General features: G+C 45.1%; 2 protein-coding genes across 3 annotated transcripts in view; one reads left to right on the top strand and one right to left on the bottom strand.

The window, feature by feature from the left end:
* The window catches only part of LOC133384569 (L-gulonolactone oxidase), a 58814-nt gene extending 44468 nt beyond the window's left edge, over positions 1-14346 (top strand). For both annotated transcript variants that reach the window (XM_061626508.1, XM_061626507.1), the window contains 6 exons: positions 1273-1380; positions 2419-2495; positions 5174-5323; positions 6955-7119; positions 13335-13425; positions 14081-14346. In XM_061626508.1, coding sequence (XP_061482492.1) covers positions 1273-1380; positions 2419-2495; positions 5174-5323; positions 6955-7119; positions 13335-13425; positions 14081-14209 — 720 coding nt within the window. In that variant the 3' untranslated portion in view covers positions 14210-14346. The remainder of the gene's footprint in view (positions 1-1272; positions 1381-2418; positions 2496-5173; positions 5324-6954; positions 7120-13334; positions 13426-14080) is intronic.
* Positions 14347-17438: 3092 nt separating this feature from the next.
* FBXO16 (F-box protein 16) overlaps positions 17439-19289 on the bottom strand; it is a 29649-nt gene continuing 27798 nt past the window's right edge. Inside the window, exon 10 of the mRNA XM_061626505.1 lies at positions 17439-17872. Coding sequence (XP_061482489.1) covers positions 17760-17872 — 113 coding nt within the window. The 3' untranslated portion in view covers positions 17439-17759. The remainder of the gene's footprint in view (positions 17873-19289) is intronic.

The raw sequence follows: 19289 nt of genomic DNA, 5'->3' as shown, positions 1-19289 counted from the left end.
ACTTCAATTGCTGCAAATCTGGATGGTCAATTTGTGTATCTTATGTACATTTAAAATTTATGTAGAATTGTCACAGAGATTTTGCATTTCATGACCAGTTGTTCACCATTTTTTCTCAATACATGGCAGCATGTGTGTGTGTCTATGAATGACAGACATACCTGTCACCTGAGGATAATGTTCATGCATCTGTTGAAATGGACACTAGTTTGCAAAGGTTTCTGCCACAATCAGTCTGAAGGTGTCGCAAGACTTTTTTTTCGCTGCATCAGACTTATGACTATTATTATTAATCTACTAATTGCCTTTCACATAAATTTCAAGGTAATTTACAATCATACAATAAAAAAGACTAAAATTTAAGGCAGAGACTTGCCTGTCTTTTTTCATCCAGCTGGAAAGCTTGTTGAAACAAAAAAAAAGTATTCAGTTGTTGCCAGAAACTACAAATAGTGGACTGCTGATGTATCTCTAGGGATGCTGATCCACAAAACAGGGGCAGCCACATTGAAAGCTCTTAATATGGCCATTGCACTGGAAATTATTTTCTTACAGGGTTCTGCAAGTTTTGCATCTGAAACTGAATTTTTCAACACACCTGACTGTTCCTCAGCAGTAGCGTAGTGGCAAATTCAGAAGAGCAGGGTGACTTCATGATAGTTACAGCCACCAGCACCCCTTTTTTGTTGCTGTAGGGTTGAGAGTGAGATCCTTATTAACGCCTTCTCCCACAACAACAGACATCCCTAGGAGCCAATAAGAATGAAAGAGGAGAGTGTTAGCTACTGAAAAGAGTCTTCTCTGTGGCTGACTCACCTCCTTTCACTTTGATTGGTTCAATCATCAGGAATGGACAAGGAAGCATGTTAGAAGTCTCTTCTCACTGGCTAACACAATCCCCTTTTGTGCTGATTGGCTCGTGGGATGCTGGAGTTATGGGGACCCTGCTGGGACCCTGCTTCCAAGAATGTAAGGGGTTCCCAAGAGCCTGGACCACTACACCCCTGTTCCTCAGGAATATAGGAAGCTGCCTTATACTGAGTCAGACCATTGGTTCATCTAGCTCAGTATTGCTTACACTGGCTGGCAGCAGCTGTCCAGGATTTCAGTCAGGGAATCTTCCCTGGCCCTACCTGGAGATGCTGGGGGTTGAACCTGGGACCTTTTGCATGCAAAACAGGTGCTCTACCACTGAGCTGCGGCCTTCCCCAAGACTGGAAGCTTGAGCAATGTCTCCTCCATTTAACTATGTGTCCATTTTGCCTATCCCAGGTCCTGGACAACCTAGACAGTCACTTGAAGAAATCTGAATATTTCCGTTTCCTGTGGTTTCCTCACAGTGAAAATGTGAGCGTCATCTACCAAGATCACACCAATAAGGTAAATCCACCCTACAGTGGCTAATGCAAAGTGCCATAATGTTCTCTGGAGAATGGAGAGTAAGGGGGCAGAGATTAGGGCTCCTACAGTTGCTATGGGGCATAAACGAAGGTTTTGTGCTTGCACAACCATCCTGCACATTTCAGTGGGGGCTTCCAATGGAGTGCACCCCATAATCCTTTTCTTCCTTGTAACAACCCTGTTAGCGGCAGGCATAATCACGGTTGTTTTTCAAGCAGAAGACTCAAATTGAGAGAGCTACAGTTCCCATCACAGAGCTACAATTCCCAGCACCCTCAACAAGCGACAGTTCCCAGGATTCTTTGGGTGAGGGGGAATGTGCTTTAGATGTGTTTTAAATGTCTGGTGTGTACGCAGCAAACTCTCCCTGTTCTGTGCACTCATTCACACTGGACTTCACAAAGTGAGGGGTGTTTGGGGCAGACATCAAGACACGAACCGCTACCATCACCCCCTTAAGCACCCCTAAAGTGCTTTTAGGGTTTTTGTTTGCCACCCAGGGCTCCTTCTGGGAGGAAGGGTAGAATATAAACACATTAGATAAATAAATACATTAAATAAATAAATAACAAGGGTAGATAATATTTTTCACCCAAGGGGGCCATATATTAGCTATGGGTATGATCACTGCACCCTCGCTCACACACAGAGATCCCCTCCATAGGTGATCTGTGCAGATCACCCCTCCCTGCTCATGAAAGGATCAATCTGACAACTGGGGAGGGAGAGATTTCCATCCCCATATATATATATATATATATATATATATATATATATACACACACACACACACACACACACACACACACACACAGCCAAAACCAGCAGGATCTTGAGGTGTGGGGAGAATATTTTGCATTGTGGTGGCGGCAGGGGGGCTGATCCAAGCCAGGGGTTAACCACCCCTACTATATAGGGCTTTAAAGGCTATGTCCTCTCATTCTGGCAGTGTTTGTGACCAATCTCTCTCCTGCTTTATATGAATGAATGAATGAATTGCTTCATATGCCTTTTCAGCCTCCCTCTTCCTCAGCTAACTGGTTTTGGGATTATGCCATTGGATATTACCTGCTGGAGTTCCTGCTTTGGATCAGGTGAGCTTCCTGTGATCCTCACATCACAGTCATGCAGAGGCTCCATTGATTGGAAAGCAGCATGCTTCCATGGTGGACGGAAGGATTTAGTAGGATGGGCATACCATTTTTTCTGTCTAATCCTCACCTCTTCCTTGACAGCATTTGGAGCAGCTAACATATGATTCCCAGGTTGCCTCCATTGAAGAATCCCTCAGGACTAGCCTTTTTTTAGTTTGTGCAAATGAATATTAATGTAATGCCTCCAAACTGTCCTTTGAGCCCTTTGAGAATGAAATCTGAATGAACAAATGAAAGCGTTTGAACCTTGACCGGAATATTTGGTATCCTGATTAGGTTTTACAACTTGAGGTCAAAATGTTTGCTCCTGTACTATAAATCAGCCATTGCCAACTTGGTTTCCTCCAGATGCTTCAGACTACAACTTCCATTAACTGCAGTCAGCTGTGCTGGAGCTGGCAAAGGCTGCTGTAAATTAACCAGGTTTACACAAATATACTATACACCTTTGGCTGTAAATCTGCCTGTTCCTTCCTGACTCCAGAGCAGAAGAGTGTTGTGATCTGTGCAGTTGTGCTGCCATCTTGTGGCCAGCTGCAGGAAAAACACACAGGTGGATTGGATGGAGTGGCTAAATAGCTCTTGGCTGTTGGTGGTGGCTTCTGCAAGATGCACCCATAGAAATATTTAATAGGAAGGAGCATCAGGAGCAATCAAGCCAAACTTCTCTAGCATTTAAAATTTTTAATAAATGTGACCTGGTTAAACAGTGATGCCTTGAGCACTGCACTGACGCAAGAGGGATCAATCACGGAAAGCATAGATCTTATGAAGTAGGTATTTTGTTTTTTAATTTGAATTGTGATTTATTATTATTATTATTATATGTTTTGTCACTTTACAAAAATATCTCAAAGTGACACAATTATAAAGGCATATGATACAAAATTTAAAATACATAATAAACATTAATTGACTAAAAGTGCTCATCTTGCAGTTACATAAAAAGGGCAAATCCCACCCTACTAAAAGATGAACACCAATACAGGCTGGGATATAATCATACACGATGACCCCAGTTAAGACCCAAATGCTTGGGTGAACAGGATCGTCTTTGTCTAGTGCCCAAAAGTTGATAATGATGGCACCAGGTGTATTTCTCTGGGGAGAGCATTCCACAGTTGGGGAGACACCACTGAAAAGACCGCTTCTCGTGGTGCCACCCTCGGCATCTCCCTCCGTTGTTACTCTGTTGTAACTTGCCCTGGGATCTTTAACAAAGGGTGAACCTATTTCTGTCCTGTGCAAGGTCTTGTGCAGTACAATGGCAGCAGCACAGGTTACTTGCACAGATACAACATCAAGCGGGGCTGACTGCAGGTTCTTTCTTGGCCACCCGGCAAGAGTCCTGCTTTACCAAGCCAATCTTCAGTAAAGTCCAGAAGTGCCCCATTTCCTACCCTTCCTACCCTTTCACAAGTAAGGAACAAAGGAAACGTCCTAATATTAGGTCAGATTTTTGTCTATTTAGCTCACAAGTGTCTCCTCCAAGCTTTGCCTGCCTGGTGCCCTGGAGATGTTCTGGACTCCAGTTAGCATCAGCCCTAGCAAGCACAACTACCCCATTCCAGGGCTAACAGGAGTTGCAGTCCAATATATCTGCAGGGTAACAGACTGGAGAAACAGACTGGATCCCATTTACCTGAAGGTGCCAGAGACTGGACCTGGGACTTCTTCATGTCATCAAGGTGTTCAACTGCTGAGTTAGGACCCCTTGTTGTTTTGTTTCCAGATACTGTTACCAGATTATAGCAGAGGTAGGTGTGTGTGCACCCAAAAGATAAATAATTTAAAATATCCTTCACTGAGTTATACAGCTGGTATAGCACAGTGGGGAGGAGAGCCTGGCTGGGAGTCGAATCTGTGAGTTCAGATCCCTGCTTGTGTCTCCTGGGTGTCAAGAGCCAGCTAAAGATCGCCCCCACAGGGAGTGGCCCAGGGGTTATGTGCCCTGCCACCTGTGGAGCCGTGGGCAAGCTGCAGAGTCCCAAGGAGCCCAGTTGCCCCCCCAGCTGGCATTTGCCGACAAGGAAAGGGCCGGCTTGTGCAGCTGTGGCAAGCTGGGCAGGCCGTAGCCAGCTGGGGAGGACTAGCCTCACAGGGAGGCAATGGGAAACCCCCTCTGAATACTGCTTGCTATGAACACCCTGTTCACAGGGTCGCCATAAGTCGGGATCAACTTGAAGGCAGGCCATTTCCATTTTCACTGAGTTATAGCAGCTTCTGTAGGTAGAGTACCTGCTTTGCATGCAGAAGGTCCAGGTTCAGTCCCCAGCATCTCCAAATAAGGCCGGAAAAGACCCCCATCTGAAGTCCTGGAGAGCTGCTGCCAGTCAGTGTAGACAGCACTGAGCAAGATGGAGTGGTGGCCTGACTCTGTATAAGGCATGATAAGGCATGTTTCCTGCCAGGGCGCTTCTACAGTGGGAGGTGGGACACCCTTGAGACCCCTCTCCTGATAGAGCGCCCTGCTCCCATCACTGTTGTTGAGACACAATCCATAACCCACTGTCCCTGTTGCTCTCCGAGGCACAGAAGGAAGGGACGGCGGGAGTGCTGTTCTCTGGAATCCCCATGCCGACATCCACCTTTCAGCCTGTCCTTTCCTTCTCCTTCAGCACGTTCCTGCCCTGCCTGGTTGCCTGGATCAACCGCTTCTTCTTCTGGCTCCTCTTCACCAGCAAAGTGGAAAACGTTAATTTGAGCTACAAGATCTTCAACTACGAGTGCCGTTTCAAGCAGCATGTGCAAGACTGGGCCATCCCCATGTAAGCAGACTGGGCCTCACATGGCTGAGGCTGCAGAGGAGTGAAAGAGCAACATGGATTCCAGGATGATGCGAGGGGTGTTTTGGCATTTGAAATTCAAGTTCCTATCTCCCGAATTTGAGTATGTCTAACTCTGTAGTCAGGATCCTGCTCCTAATAGGCTGCGGGTCTGCAGGGCGGTGAGAAAAACTTGAAGGAGACTGAACTGGATCAAGGAAAGGCAAGAAGCAAGTACATGGTTCTGATAGCAGAACAGGGTCTGGCTTTTCAGGACCTTGGAGAGCTCCCGAGGAAGGCAGGTGCTACTCCAGCAATGCCCAAAGCCCGGCTGAGCTCCTAAATCAGGGGATATCTCAGGCCTGGAGGCCAAATGCAGCCCTCCAAGCCTCACTCTATCTGCCCCTTTGGGGCTCTCCCTAGGCCATGCCCCTCCCTAGCCACACCCCTCACCAGCTTTTCTTTGCACCCTCCTTGCATGTTTTTGTCTGTCCAAATAGTGTCCTTGAACTCTGATCATGCCTTTTCCTTGCCTGGATGGAGAGGAGATAGGGGGCGTGTGAGTGTGTGTAGAAACCATTCATACACAGGTAACATTTGCATGAATGTCTCCATCCACTTTTGCCTCAGCTCTAGCCATTGGCATTTGGCCCCTGGAAGTTTGCCCAGAAGGCAATATGGCCCTCAGCTGAAAAAGGGTCCTCATCCATATCTAAGATGAGCAGATCTGCTGAATGTCCAGACCTTGTCCCCTGTGCTGAGGACTAACAGGGATTCAAAGCTTGGGCTTTAAGCTATGCACTCCAGCCTCATCGAGAGGCCTCTTGCTAGGGCACTCTTGCCTTAGGGACATTGGAAAGTCCCTTATACTGAGTCAGATCATCGGTCCATCAAGCCGTGTATGTGCAAGAATGACTCGCAGCAGCTCTCCAGGCAGGGGCCTCTCCCAGCCCTACCGTGGATGGAACCTGAGGCCTTCTACATGGAAGGCAGATGCTCTACCACTGAGCCACGGTCCTTCCCTTAGCTAGTCAGCTGAGACTAATTACAAAGGAAGGAATGTAGCTCAGTGGCAGAACATCTGCCTTGCATGCAGAAGGCCTCAGGTTCCATCCCTGGTGTCCTAGGTAGTGCTGGGAATGTTCCCTCCTGAAATGTGTTGTTTTTAAGATGATTTTGTTTTTGCTGCCCTGAGCTCCTTTTCGGAGGAAGGGTGGAGTGTGAAATGAATAAATAACCACGGGGCATAAGATGCCTGGAAGAGGATCCCATAACTACCACCTGTTAAAGCCTACAGGGGCCAATTCAACTGAGGTGGGATTATCAGAATTTCTGATTCTCACGCTCCAGACAGTAAATCATTTCTGCCCTCAAGACAGACATTCAGTCCTTCTTCAGTCATGAGCCATAGTTTCTTGACCAAAATTTCCTTCCATTTCACGGCATAGTTTCTGGGTTGATTGCCTTCACCATGCTTGCAGATTTGCTCCCCAAATTGAGCTTCTGGCCTACAGGCGCAGAAGGAAGGCAATGACAGTTCAACCAGGTTAGGTTTCTCAGATAAACATGTTGCCTCTGCTGCAAGGCATCTTCATGGCTTGGGTGGTGAGCCTTCTTGTATCATCCTCTCACAGTGAGAAAACAAAGGAGGCTCTTCTGGAGCTGAAGGGGATACTGGAAAGCAACCCCAAAGTGGTCGCCCACTACCCAGTGGAAGTGCGCTTCTCCCGGGGGGATGACATTCTTCTCAGTCCCTGTTTCCAGAGGGACAGCTGCTACATGAACATCATCATGTACAGGTAAGATGGGGCGGGTCAAATTGGGGCCATTTGGGCTATAGGGTGGATATAGAGCTAGAGGGAGCCCCAGATAACAAAGCATCAAGGCGAGTTAAGCAGCAGAGTGAGTTCGGCAGCAGGGCAAGGAGGCCAGGGCCCCCCACTCTGCCCGTCTGTTCCTTGACCTCAACTAAACCGCAGTCTCCAACCCATTGACGTAATAAACCTTAAACAAAACTATGCAGGTAAGAAGCCAGCAGGGGTGTGGGGGCTTTCCAGTGTTTTGCACCGCCTGCAGCATGTACGACTATCTGCCTGTTGGACAGAAGTCGTGGGTGTGCTCTCGGTGCAATGAGCTCCTGGCTCTCCGGGAACAACTTCATTTCCTTGAGGCCAAGGTGGCGGACCTGGAAAAGCTGAGAGAGGCAGAGAGGAGTGTGGAGGAGGCCTTCAGGGACGTTATAGCTGTGTCCCACTCCAACGATGATAGCTCTCCTGCTATCATGGAGAACGATGGTCTCAGGGAAGGAGAGCATCCAGCTGAGGAAGAGGGAAACGATCCCTTAGAAGGGACCCATTCCTCGGGGGATGAGCAGCTATCCTCTCGTGCCCAGGATATATCTCCAGGGGGTGGAGGGATCCTTGTAGTGGGTGATTCGATCATTAGGAACATAGACAGTGGGGTGTGTGATGGGCGTGTAGACCGCAAGGTGTTTTGCCTGCCTGGTGCGAAGGTTGCGGATATCGCCCGTCGTTTAGATAGTTTGGTAGACAGTGCTGGGAAGGAGTCAGTGGTCGTGGTGCACGTTGGCACCAACGACATGGGGAAATGCAGCCGTGAGGTCCTGGAAGCAAAATTTAGGTTGCTAGGTAGGATGCTGAAAGCCAGGACCTTCAAGGTGGCTTTCTCTGAAATGCTACCGGTTCCACGCGCAGGACCAGCCAGACAGGCCCAGCTTCGCAGTCTCAATGCGTGGATGAGACGATGGTGTCGGGTGGAAGGGTTTGGATTTGTTAGGCACTGGGGAACTTTTTGGGACAAGCCGGGCCTGTACAAAAGGGACGGGCTCCACTTGAACCAGAATGGAACCAGACTGCTGGCACTTAAAATTAAAAAGGTGGCAGAGCAGCTTTTAAACTGACTGAGGGGGGAAACCCGACAGGAGCTGAGAAAGGTCCGGTTCGGAATAAACCTCCCCCCTGGGATAAAAACCAAAGAAATGATGAAATTTTAAAAGGGGTAGGCCTAGAAGTAGGCATTGTGAGAGCAGGGGCACAGGATATAAATTCAGAAGAGCAAAATTACCACAGGCCTAACCACAAGTGCCAAAGACACTTGAAGAGAGACACTGCTTACAAGTGCCTGTACGCTAATGCTAGGAGCCTGCGAACCAAGATGGGAGAACTGGAGTGCTTGGTCTTAGAGGAGAGCATTGATATAGTGAGCATAACGGAGACCTGGTGGAATGGAGAAAACCAGTGGGATACGGTTATCCCTGGATATAAACTATATCGGAAGGACAGGGAAGGACGTATTGGTGGCGGAGTCGCTCTATACGTGAAAGAAGGCATTGAATCCAGCAAGCTCGAAACCCCAAAAGAGGCAGACTCCTCCACAGAATCGTTGTGGGTGGTGATACCGTGCCCCAGGAGGGACTTAATACTGGGAACGATCTATCGTCCCCCTGATCAAAATGCTCAGGGAGACCTGGAGATGAGATATGAAATTGAGGAAGCATCCAAACTAGGAAATGTGGTAGTAATGGGTGACTTCAACTACCCGGACATAGACTGGCTGCATATGTGTTCCAGTCATGACAAAGAAGCAAAGTTTCTAGATATTCTAAATGACTATTCCCTAGACCAGTTGGTCATGGAACCGACCAGAGGGATGGCAACCCTGGACTTAATCCTCAGTGGGGACCGGGACCTGGTGCGAGATGTAAGTGTTGTTGAACCGATTGGGAGCAGTGACCACAGTGCTATTAAATTAAACATACATGTAACTGGACAATTGCCAAGAAAATCCAACACGGTCACATTTGACTAGCTACTAGCCATGATGGCCATGATGGCTGTGCTCTGCCACCCTAGTCAGAGGCAGCATGCTTCTGAAAACCAGTTGCCGGAAGCCTCAGGAGGGGAGAGTGTTCTTGCACTCGGGTCCTGCTTGCGGGCTTCCCCCAGGCACCTGGTTGGCCACTGTGAGAACAGGATGCTGGACTAGATGGGCCACTGGCCTGATCCAGCAGGCTCTTCTTATGTTCTTATGTTCTTAAATTGTAATTAACGTCAACCAATACTAAAGTGAAACTCAACTATGGTGTTCCATAATTAGGAAGCTGCCTTATACTGAGTCAGACCATTGGTCCATCCATGCAAGTCTCTCTCCACCACACCTGGAGATGCCAGGGATTGAACCTGTGACCTTCTGCATGCAAGGCAGATGCTCTGCCACTGAACTATGGCCCTTCCCCTAATTGACATTAGACAGACAGGTGCCTTTGCTGTACTCTTTCTGGCACCTGCTTAGTTTTTTATTTTAAATTTACATTCCGCTTGATTTTAGGAAACTACGTGGTTCACAAGGACTATAACAATTATCAATAAAAATAGTTAAAAACAAGTAATTAAAAACATATAAAAGACAATTAAAATCTTCAGAATTTTGTAAAACCTTTTTGAATTATTAGCAAAACCACTATTAGAAATTGTTAGCAAAACCACATACCTGTTGGGGATGCTTTGATTTGCATTTCTGCACTGAGCAGGGGGTTGGACTCGATGGCCTTATAGGCCCCTTCCAACTCTACTATATTATGATTCTGTGTTAAATGAAGTAATGTTATAGGTTCCCTCAAAAATTGTGACTAGCTAAAGTAGTTGTAATTCCTAAGAAAGGTAAGGACCTTGCTGACCCTAGATCGTATTGCCTGATAGCTCCGCTTAATCAAGATTTTAAAATCTGGACAACAATTTTGGCTCAACATTTAAGTTCAGTAATCGAAAAGTACATTAAGGATGACAGGTTTCATTAGGGCAGAAAGCCCTCAATGAATTTCAGGAGAATGATAAGCAGAACTGACAGTATAAAATGAACAGAATATCCATTTGCAATGTTTGTTCTAGATGCAAAAAAGCATTCGATCTCCTTGAATGGGGATTTCTATATAAAGTGTTAGATTTATTAGGATTAGGAGGAAACTTCCTAAAGTGGATCAAGATTATTTATGCTAATTAAAAAAAATGTCTCTGTTAACAGGATATATTCAACAGTATACAATGTATTTAGAGAGATAAGGCAAGATGTCTCCTCTCCCCACTGCTTTTCACTCTAACTATTGAATCATTTGCAGAGGCAATAAGACAAGATAACAGAATTAAAGAGTTATTAGTAAAGGGAAAGGAATTTAAACTAAATTTATATGCCAGTGATGTAGTGTTAATAATCAAGGACCCAGAGATATTAATTAAAGATGTAGTTGCAATAATTTCTGAATATACTAAGGCCTCCCAATATAAAATTACTTTTGGGAAGTCTGAATGGCTGGGCTTTAATCTATCTAAAGAAAAGTTTACACAAGAGTGTAGAATTCCATGGAAGGTGAGTAATATAAAATATCTTGGAATTTATTTCATGGAGAATTTAAATGATATAGTAAGGTATAACTATAGCAAAAATTTCCTTCAGGTTAAAAATGAACTACATTTTTGGAGCTCAGTTAAGATATCTTGAATGGGAAAGTTAGTGGCTATGAAAATGATGGTACTTCCCAGGATTTTGTTTTTGTTTCAAAATATTCTTTTGGAGGCACACAAAAATATACTTCAGGATTGGCAAAGGTTAACACTCACTTTTATTTGGGAAGGGAAGAACCTCAGAGTGGTCACTGAAACTCTTATGAAATCTGTTGAAAATGGATTCATCATACTATGAAGCACCGATATTAACAAGTGTTCATTAATTGTTTTTCCAAGATAGAGCAATAATTTTAGAAAGCGGTGATATCTCCACTGAAATTAAAAACTATACTGAGGCATCACACAATATTTAACAAGGATAATGTAAAAATGAATCCATATGCAAAGGTTTTGTTCGATAGGAACCTAACACTGGATCTATCTCCTCTAACAGCGTTGCCTTATTATTATTATTATTATTGTTGTTGTTGTTGTTGTTATTGTTATTATTAAATATCAGATGAATCTCTGTTGGGTAATATGTTAATATTTGGAAAAGGTTCCGCCTGAATGAAATAATTAAAGCATGACATTATAAGATCATATGAACAAATTATTCATGTTATGCAACGAAATCGTCCCCCCTTTTATCGTTCTCACAAATTAGATATATTGTTTATGCATTGCATTCTAATAATGAACAAATAAGAGATCTTACAGAATTTGAAAGGCTGATGGAAAGGTAGAATTGCTAGCAGTTGCTCAGTAAGGTACATACTGAAAGGTGTGTCCCCGCACTTGTAGTGCGAGTCGTTTCCGACTCTTAGGGTGACGTCTTGCGACGTTTACTAGGCAGACCGTATATATGGGGTGGGATTGCCAGTTCCTTCCTTGGCCTTTCTTTACCCCCCAGCATATGCCGGGTACTCATTTTACCGACCACGGATGGATGGAAGGCTGAGTGGACCTCGACCCCTTTTACCGGAGATTCGACTTCCTCTTTCCGTTGGAATTGAACTCCGGCTGTGAGCAGAGCTTTTGGCTGCGTTACCGCTGCTTACCACTCTGGGCCATACTTACTCAGGCCAAAAACATACCAGCAGCCATGAGATCATGATAGGCAATTGGAAATGGATCTGCAAGGTTCCATGCCAGATCTTAAATGTTACCCCCCTTAAGGAAAGCTGTTTAAAAATTTTCTTTTGGTATTTGACTTCATTGAGACTGAATCACATATATTCCACAGCAAGTTACAGATGTTGGAGATGTTAAGTGCCTAATGCTGGGATGGTTCATATCTTTTTGGACTTGACTTATTATTACAGAATTTTGGGTCAAGAGATAGAGTTGATAACAGGTTGTGAACTACCTGTTGACCCAATAGTTTTATTATTTGGGTATGTGAGGGGACAAGTCCTCTTTGAAGACTGTGAACTAATTCAACATTTATTAACAGCTGCAAAACAGGCCATATGCTCTAACTCAGCCTTTCCCAGCCAGTATGCCTCCAGATGTTGTTGGACCACAACTCCCATCAGCCAAAGCCAGCACTGCCAATTGTCAGGAAAGATGGGAATTGTGGTCCAACAACATCTGGAGGCACACTGGTTGGGAAAGGCTGCTCTAACTAGAAAAAAACTATAAAACCTTCAGTTAATGAATGCGTTGCAAACCTATGGGATATCACGAATATGGTAAAGCTGATCAATTGAAAAATTGAGCCTATTTATAATGTACAGGGCTAATCAGAATGTAAACCCATACACATTACTACTGATTCTGTGAAGTTTGGCAAGATGTGTAAGGAGAGAAAAAATGATGAGACTGAATCATTCTTTCCTTTTTTTCTCTTTGCTATTTGATATTCCTGCTTAGTATTTGTTTTGCTCTAATATATATAATGCATTTATCTTTTTTTGTATTATGTTGTCACATTTTATTAATTAACAAAGGGGAAAACTGTTCAAAATAAAAAAGAAAATTAAATTCAGCAGTAAACTAAAAAGAGATTAAAACACATCAACATTTATGTTGGGATTCACTTGCCTAAACAGAAACTTTTTAAGCAGGTGCCGAAAAGAATACAGCAAAGGCACCTCCTGAGGCCAATAGGAAGTTCCAAAGTATAGGTGGTGCCACACTAAAATATCAATTTCTTACACGTGCAACATCGCCAGTTCTGCAGATCAAAGCAGCCAAGTGGGCACTTAACGGGGTAAGGCAATCTTGCAAGTAAACTAGTCCCAAGCTGTTGAGGGCTTTATATAACAGAAGCAACACCGTGAACTGGCCCACAACGTTTTCTTTTAGGCCAGCCTATCCAGACAGGTAGAAGTTAACTGTGTTGTAATCTGTTTTCAGCTTATTGTTGATTTTAATTAGTTTTTGAATGTTTTTAAATACCTGTTTTTAGCTACATTTTAGTGATAATTTTAATGTGTTTTTATTTGTAAATGACATTGCGGTTTTATTGCAATCAAGCAGTATATACATTTTGTTAAACACACAAATAGGGAGTAATTCAGCCTCCCCTTTCCTCCCACACTTTCCTTCAGGCCCTATGGGAAAGACGTCCCACGCCTCGACTACTGGCTTGCCTACGAGGGCATCATGAAGAAGGTTGGAGGGAGACCACACTGGGCAAAGGTACTGCCCTGCAACTGACTTGCACCCCACCGGTTTTGCAAACGCAAGACACTCCAGCACACACAGGGCCACCTCTTAGCTCAGTTTTGCAAGCAGAAAGAAATAATGGGGGGGGGACAGGCTATGTAAAAGGTCCCCAGTTCAATCCCCATCAAAAAAGGGGGGGCAGGTAGCAGGTGATGGGAAGGATCCCTGTCTGTGCCTCAGACCTTGGAGAGATGCTGCAAGTCGGAGTAAGTGATACTGGGCTGGATGTAACACGTAACCTGACCTGTTCATATGGCAGCTTCCTATGTTCATATGTATGTGGACATACAGAATCAATTTCAGTTTCTATTTTTTCCAGTCTTAAAATTCAGTTTGCCACATTTTCATATCCTTTTTGTGATTTTTTTAAAGAAAGTCCTCATAAAAATTCATCAGCATTTTAATGTGCATTTCTCCAAATACATGTTTGCATGCAGTTTTGTCTCACACACCCACTTTTGACATTGGCATCGCCACTTTTGGCTCTGGCCCTGCCCACCACTGACACGCAGACCCTCAAGGAAAACGTACCTGTCAGGCTGAAAAGGGTTCCCCACCCCCTTTACAGACACACCAAGAGGAATGAAGGACAGCGCTGTAAAACCAGTTCTCTTCCCCCCACTGCCAGGCCCACACATGCACTCGGAAGGACTTTGAGAAGATGTATCCTGCCTTTCAGAAGTTCTGCTCCATCAGGGAGAAACTGGATCCCAGAGGAATGTTCCTGAATGCCTACCTGGAGAAGGTCTTCTATTGAGGGATGGAACTGAGAAGTTGGTGGTGGAAGCAGAGAAACCCCTCACTAGGGGGTCTCCAGTGGTTTTTGCTGTAATGGATGGGGCAGTGCTCCTTTGCAGAGATCTGTTGCTAAATAAAGCTACCACCAGACACATTGCTTTGAGGACTGTCCTGCTTGTAGAAATGCTATTTTGTCTGCTGGACTGCAGGGCTTAACCACAGGTTATATTCAACTAGGTCCTACTCAAAGCAGACCCATTGGAATTAATGAACCAAAGTTAGCCATGTCTATTAATATCAGTGTGTTTACTCTGAATAGGACTAGCATTTAATTCCACTCCATGTCTACTCAGAAGAGCTCTCAGATAAGTAGGGTTAGGATTGCAGCCACAGAGAGGAAATAAAATCCAAAAGTAACACCGGTGAAATTGATTTATTAAAACCAACTAAAAGGCCGCAAAGAAGTGAGCCAGATTTTGAGGTCCATCACATCTCTTCACTGGGCTAGATGAGAAGCTTAAAATCAAAAGGGGTGGTGGTGGTGGTGGGGAGAAACAGATGTTCTGAGGCCAGGCAATGAAACGAGGTTCAGTTTGCAATTCGTCAGTCTTCAGATGGAGCAGGGGAGGTGCTGTGCTCGGTCAGCCTCCACTAACCAGGTACCCGCCAGATATTTTGGACTACAATTCCCATCAGCCCCCGCCAGCGTGACTTAGTGAAGCCAGCGTAGATGCAAAAGGAACTCATGTTGCACCAACAGCTAGAACGCAAAGGGGGAGGGCAGCATTCCCTTTGAAATGATAAAAAGCCAAGGAAGTAAAATCTTTGGTTTTGTCTCTAGTGCTTTTTGGGAGTGTTACTTTTGGGTTTCCCCCCCTAATGGGCCAACATGTCTACCTGCAAACCTTTCTTACATTCTCTGCTGAAGGGCGGGGTCGCCTGAGTGGTGTTGTTGAGTGTTGTTTTCCATATCTATCAAGCTGCCTCTGGACACATTTCAACATTTGTTTACATTTGTATGAGTGGGCTTCTTATTCATTAAAGCATAGAGCAATCTCCCTGCCCCCGTGAACCTAAGCTGGACTGTGAGCTGTGCTGAAGGAGTTTGGCCACACAGGGACAAAGATCTCTCCACATGAATTGCAGCAGCAACTCCATAGCCAGTTCACTTCAAAAGTCTGCAGCAGATGTAGACAACATTTGGCCCTCCAGGTGGTGCTGAACTACAACTCCCAACAGCCCCAGCAAGCATGGCCAATGGCTAAAGATGATGGTAGTTCAGCAACTTCTGGAAGACCGAAGTTTCCCCACACCTGTTCTGGAGACAGAGGAGAATTTAAGGGCCCATCAACAGCAGCTGGAGCAAGGAAGGGTTGCTGCTCCTGCAGGCCAGTCTTTGACAGAAAGTACTGACAGCATGGTGGATCTCCTCTCAAGCCTTTGCTCCTATTTCTTCCTGAAGCAAATAAAACCTGTGCTAATCCCCCTCCCATTGGCTAGAGCTGATGGGAATTGACTGATTAAATTTATATCCCCCCTCTAGGATGCACACCTTAATGTGGTGAGGGGGTTTGAGTGTCGAAGAAGCTGAGAGCAATGCCGTCAGGAGTCTAGACCAAGAGGCTAGACTCCTAGCAGGGGCACCCAAGGCGGAATGGTCAAAGCTGAAACACCAGACTAAGATGCATCCAAACTCAGAGAAAAGCAATGGTAAACCACCTCTGAATACCTCTTACCACGAAAACCCTATGAACAGAGTATCCAAAATGATGCTCTTGGAGGTTACTGATTCATAGGGTCACCATAAGTCATAATCGACTTGAAGGCACATAACAACAACAACAAATTTATATCCCACCCTTACTCCTGAAGAAGCCCAGGGTGACAAACATTTCAACAAAACAGTTGAATAAAAAAAGCATTACAAAAAGTTTAAAAAATCCTAAAACACAATTGCATTTAAAAATGTTCTTTCATCACCATGTTGTAGTCACAAACAGGGGGGGGGGGCTCCTGGCAAATGCTTCAATAAACTGTTAGGGGACTCTAGCAGGCCAATTCTCTCTCTTCCCCCCTCCCCACAAGTCATCCACAACTCTCAACCTTCCTGAGCATAACTATGCTGAACAGGCCCTACAAGCACGTCGGTTGTTTTGTAAGTAAGATTTTTGTTTGAATTTACAAGCTACCATCACTTCAGCATGCCTTGGGAGTGCCCCAACTACGCAATTTTTGGGTGGCTCCATATTGCTTCTAAACTGATAGGTCCAGGGACCACCCAAACATCATCACCATGTACAAGATGCTTTATAAAAGATCAGAAGCAAAACAAAGAAATGCATGGAGGACAGGGCTATCAATGGCTACTAGCCGTGATGGCTGTGCTCTGCCACCCTAGTCAGAGGCAGCATGCTTCTGAAAACCAGTTGCCGGAAGCCTCAGGAGGGGAGAGTGTTCTTGCACTCGGGTCCTGCTTGCGGGCTTCCCCCAGGCACCTGGTTGGCCACTGTGAGAACAGGATGCTGGACTAGATGGGCCACTGGCCTGATCCAGCAGGCTCTTCTTAGGTTCTTATGTTCTTAAAGAAGCAACTCTGGCCCAAACCGCTTACAATCTAACTGTTAATAATGAGGAAACTAGAAAAAGTGTCCAGGGAAAGGCGGGAGAGGCAAGGGGAACAAAGAATATTCACTCATTCATTGGCAATCACTCATGAGCGAGTAAGATTGTCTTCCAGGGTAAGGTGTTGGAAGACGCCTGTGCGTGAATTTGTTTTATGTGGGGAGATTGGCACACCACGATCAACACGCAATCTTGACAGAAAAAGGCTTTGATCCAATGGCATGGATACCACGACTATTGGAAGTCTTTTATCTGCTGCAGCCTTCATCCGCCTTCGCAGCCGTTGTAACATACACATTGTTATCCTCTGCCTGTTCTGCTGTTGAGGACATTCTTGGATTGTTCTTTGTCTGGTTCCTCTCCCTTGACCTTACCGCCATGGGTGACCCTGCTGGGAGTACATGACTCCAGACGGCATTGCTCACAGGGTTCATTGGAACACGCAAGTCCACTCACCACTACAAGGACCTTTACCTCTTTATGTAATTCTGCATTCAAAGTTGGGCCAGTAATAATTACAAAGAGAGAGTGCACTTGATGTTGCGATTCTATAAATGCTTACTAATGAGTAAGTTCAATTGAATTAAATAGTGTTTACTTCTGAGTAGACATGTATAGGACTGCATTGTTAGAAACCTTATAACATTCACTTTCACAACAACCCTATGAGGTAGACCACCACCATTCCCATTTACAGCTTGGAAACTGAGGCTAAAAGATAGTGTCTTATCTAAGGCCGTATGGCATGTTCCTGATTAAGTGGTGGTTTTAAATCCAGGTTGTCCAACAGTCTGCCAGTAAGCCTCTCCATGGAAATGCAGGCTTGGACCATGGACCAGCCACAGGATTCTTAATCCTCATCCAAACAGCCCCTCTTCAAAGAGCCTCGCTGTGGCTCAGAGAATATGTTTATAGCCTGAAAGGCAACCATCTTTCCGTTTGGGAGATTAATTCAATGGTATTGCTTTGGAGATCTTCCTTTCTCCATCTTCCTGCTCTGTATCAGATCCAAGGTTTGATGGGGGAACTTCCCAAGGCTGACTTTCAAAGAGTGGTGATGCTGAAATGGGGAGAGAGATGAAATAATTAACGTTAACAGCGAGAAACTAGAAGAAAACAGCCATTTACAAATTAAACCTGACACTGACAACATTCTTCCAACGTATCTGTATATATTACAATGGAGGCTTGTCTTAAGCGCTGGGGGTCTCCCTGGACACACCCAGCGGTGCCTTCTCTCTCCCATCATGCTCAGACCATCACACCCCCACCTGCTGCCTGTATTTCTGCCTCTCTGCAGTGAACAGCTGCCTGATTTATGGCTTAAGATCCCACAAAGTGAAATGACGGCCACCAACTCTGGAACCTCTAAAAGGGAATTAGATAAATGGATGGAGGATTAGGCTGTCAACAGCTGTTAGTCATGACGGGTACATATTACCTCCAGGATCAAAGGTCCTCTTAATGCCAATTGCTGCGAAGCAGAAGCAGGCAATGCCCAGTTGCACTCAGGTCCTGCTTGAGGGTTACCCAGAGGCATATGGACGCCCACTGTGAAAACAGGGTGATTAACCCGATCCAGTAGCTAGGCTCTTCTTATGTTCCTGTTGTTTGTTTCACGGCAACTAATATTCAGAGGCATGCTGCCTATAAACCTCTAGGTTTCATTCAGCCATCACGATTGGCACCTATTGACAGCCTTATCCCTCCATGAATTCGTTTAATCCCAGAGGCATCTAAACTAGGGTACATCATCACATATTTGGGCAGCAAACTCCACAAATTAATTCCATGCTATATCAATAAGTACTTCCTCTTGTCTGGTTCCATAGTCTCATTTTGTCCTTAACTGTTCCTCCATAGCCATGAGGATTAGAAACTTGTTTAAAAAATAGAAAGAAGATTTTTTTTTCAGAGACTTCCACTCCAGAGATTACAATGTTTGCAAAGCAAACCCATGAGTGTACAGCAGCCTTAGCCCAATTGCTGCACTCCAGATGCTTTGGACAGCAACTCCTATGAGCTGCAGCCAACATGGGGTTTGATGGGGGATGTAATCCAAAACATCTGGAGGGCACCAGGTGGGCAAAGGCTGTTGCATAGAATATGGACATCCCTGGCAAACATCCACTCTCTGGAGCCAGTCCTGTCTCCTTGCCTTGATAGCAAACGTATCAGAAACAGTTTCATATGCAAACCCAGAGCTGTCTCTGAATCAGGGCCCCTTTTACACATTACTTATTTATTAACAGGGACATCTGAGAAATTTTAAGCATATACCCAAGAGCCAAATGAGACACTATGAGGGTGGCCACATTTTTGGCTCATGTGCCTGTCCCAGTGCATATAAAAGAGAGGATGGAGTCTGATTTTGTTCTTTAAAAGGATGGATGGGGAAGGAGACTTGTACTCTTCCCCACCTCTCCTCCCTGGGGTCCATTGCCCCAGGCACTTTTCTCCCAGCCTGGCTCCGATAA

Source organism: Rhineura floridana, chromosome 4, assembly GCF_030035675.1.
Source record: "Rhineura floridana isolate rRhiFlo1 chromosome 4, rRhiFlo1.hap2, whole genome shotgun sequence".
Classification (NCBI taxonomy): Eukaryota; Metazoa; Chordata; class Lepidosauria; order Squamata; family Rhineuridae; genus Rhineura; species Rhineura floridana.
This window is presented reverse-complemented; position numbering and strand designations above follow the sequence as displayed.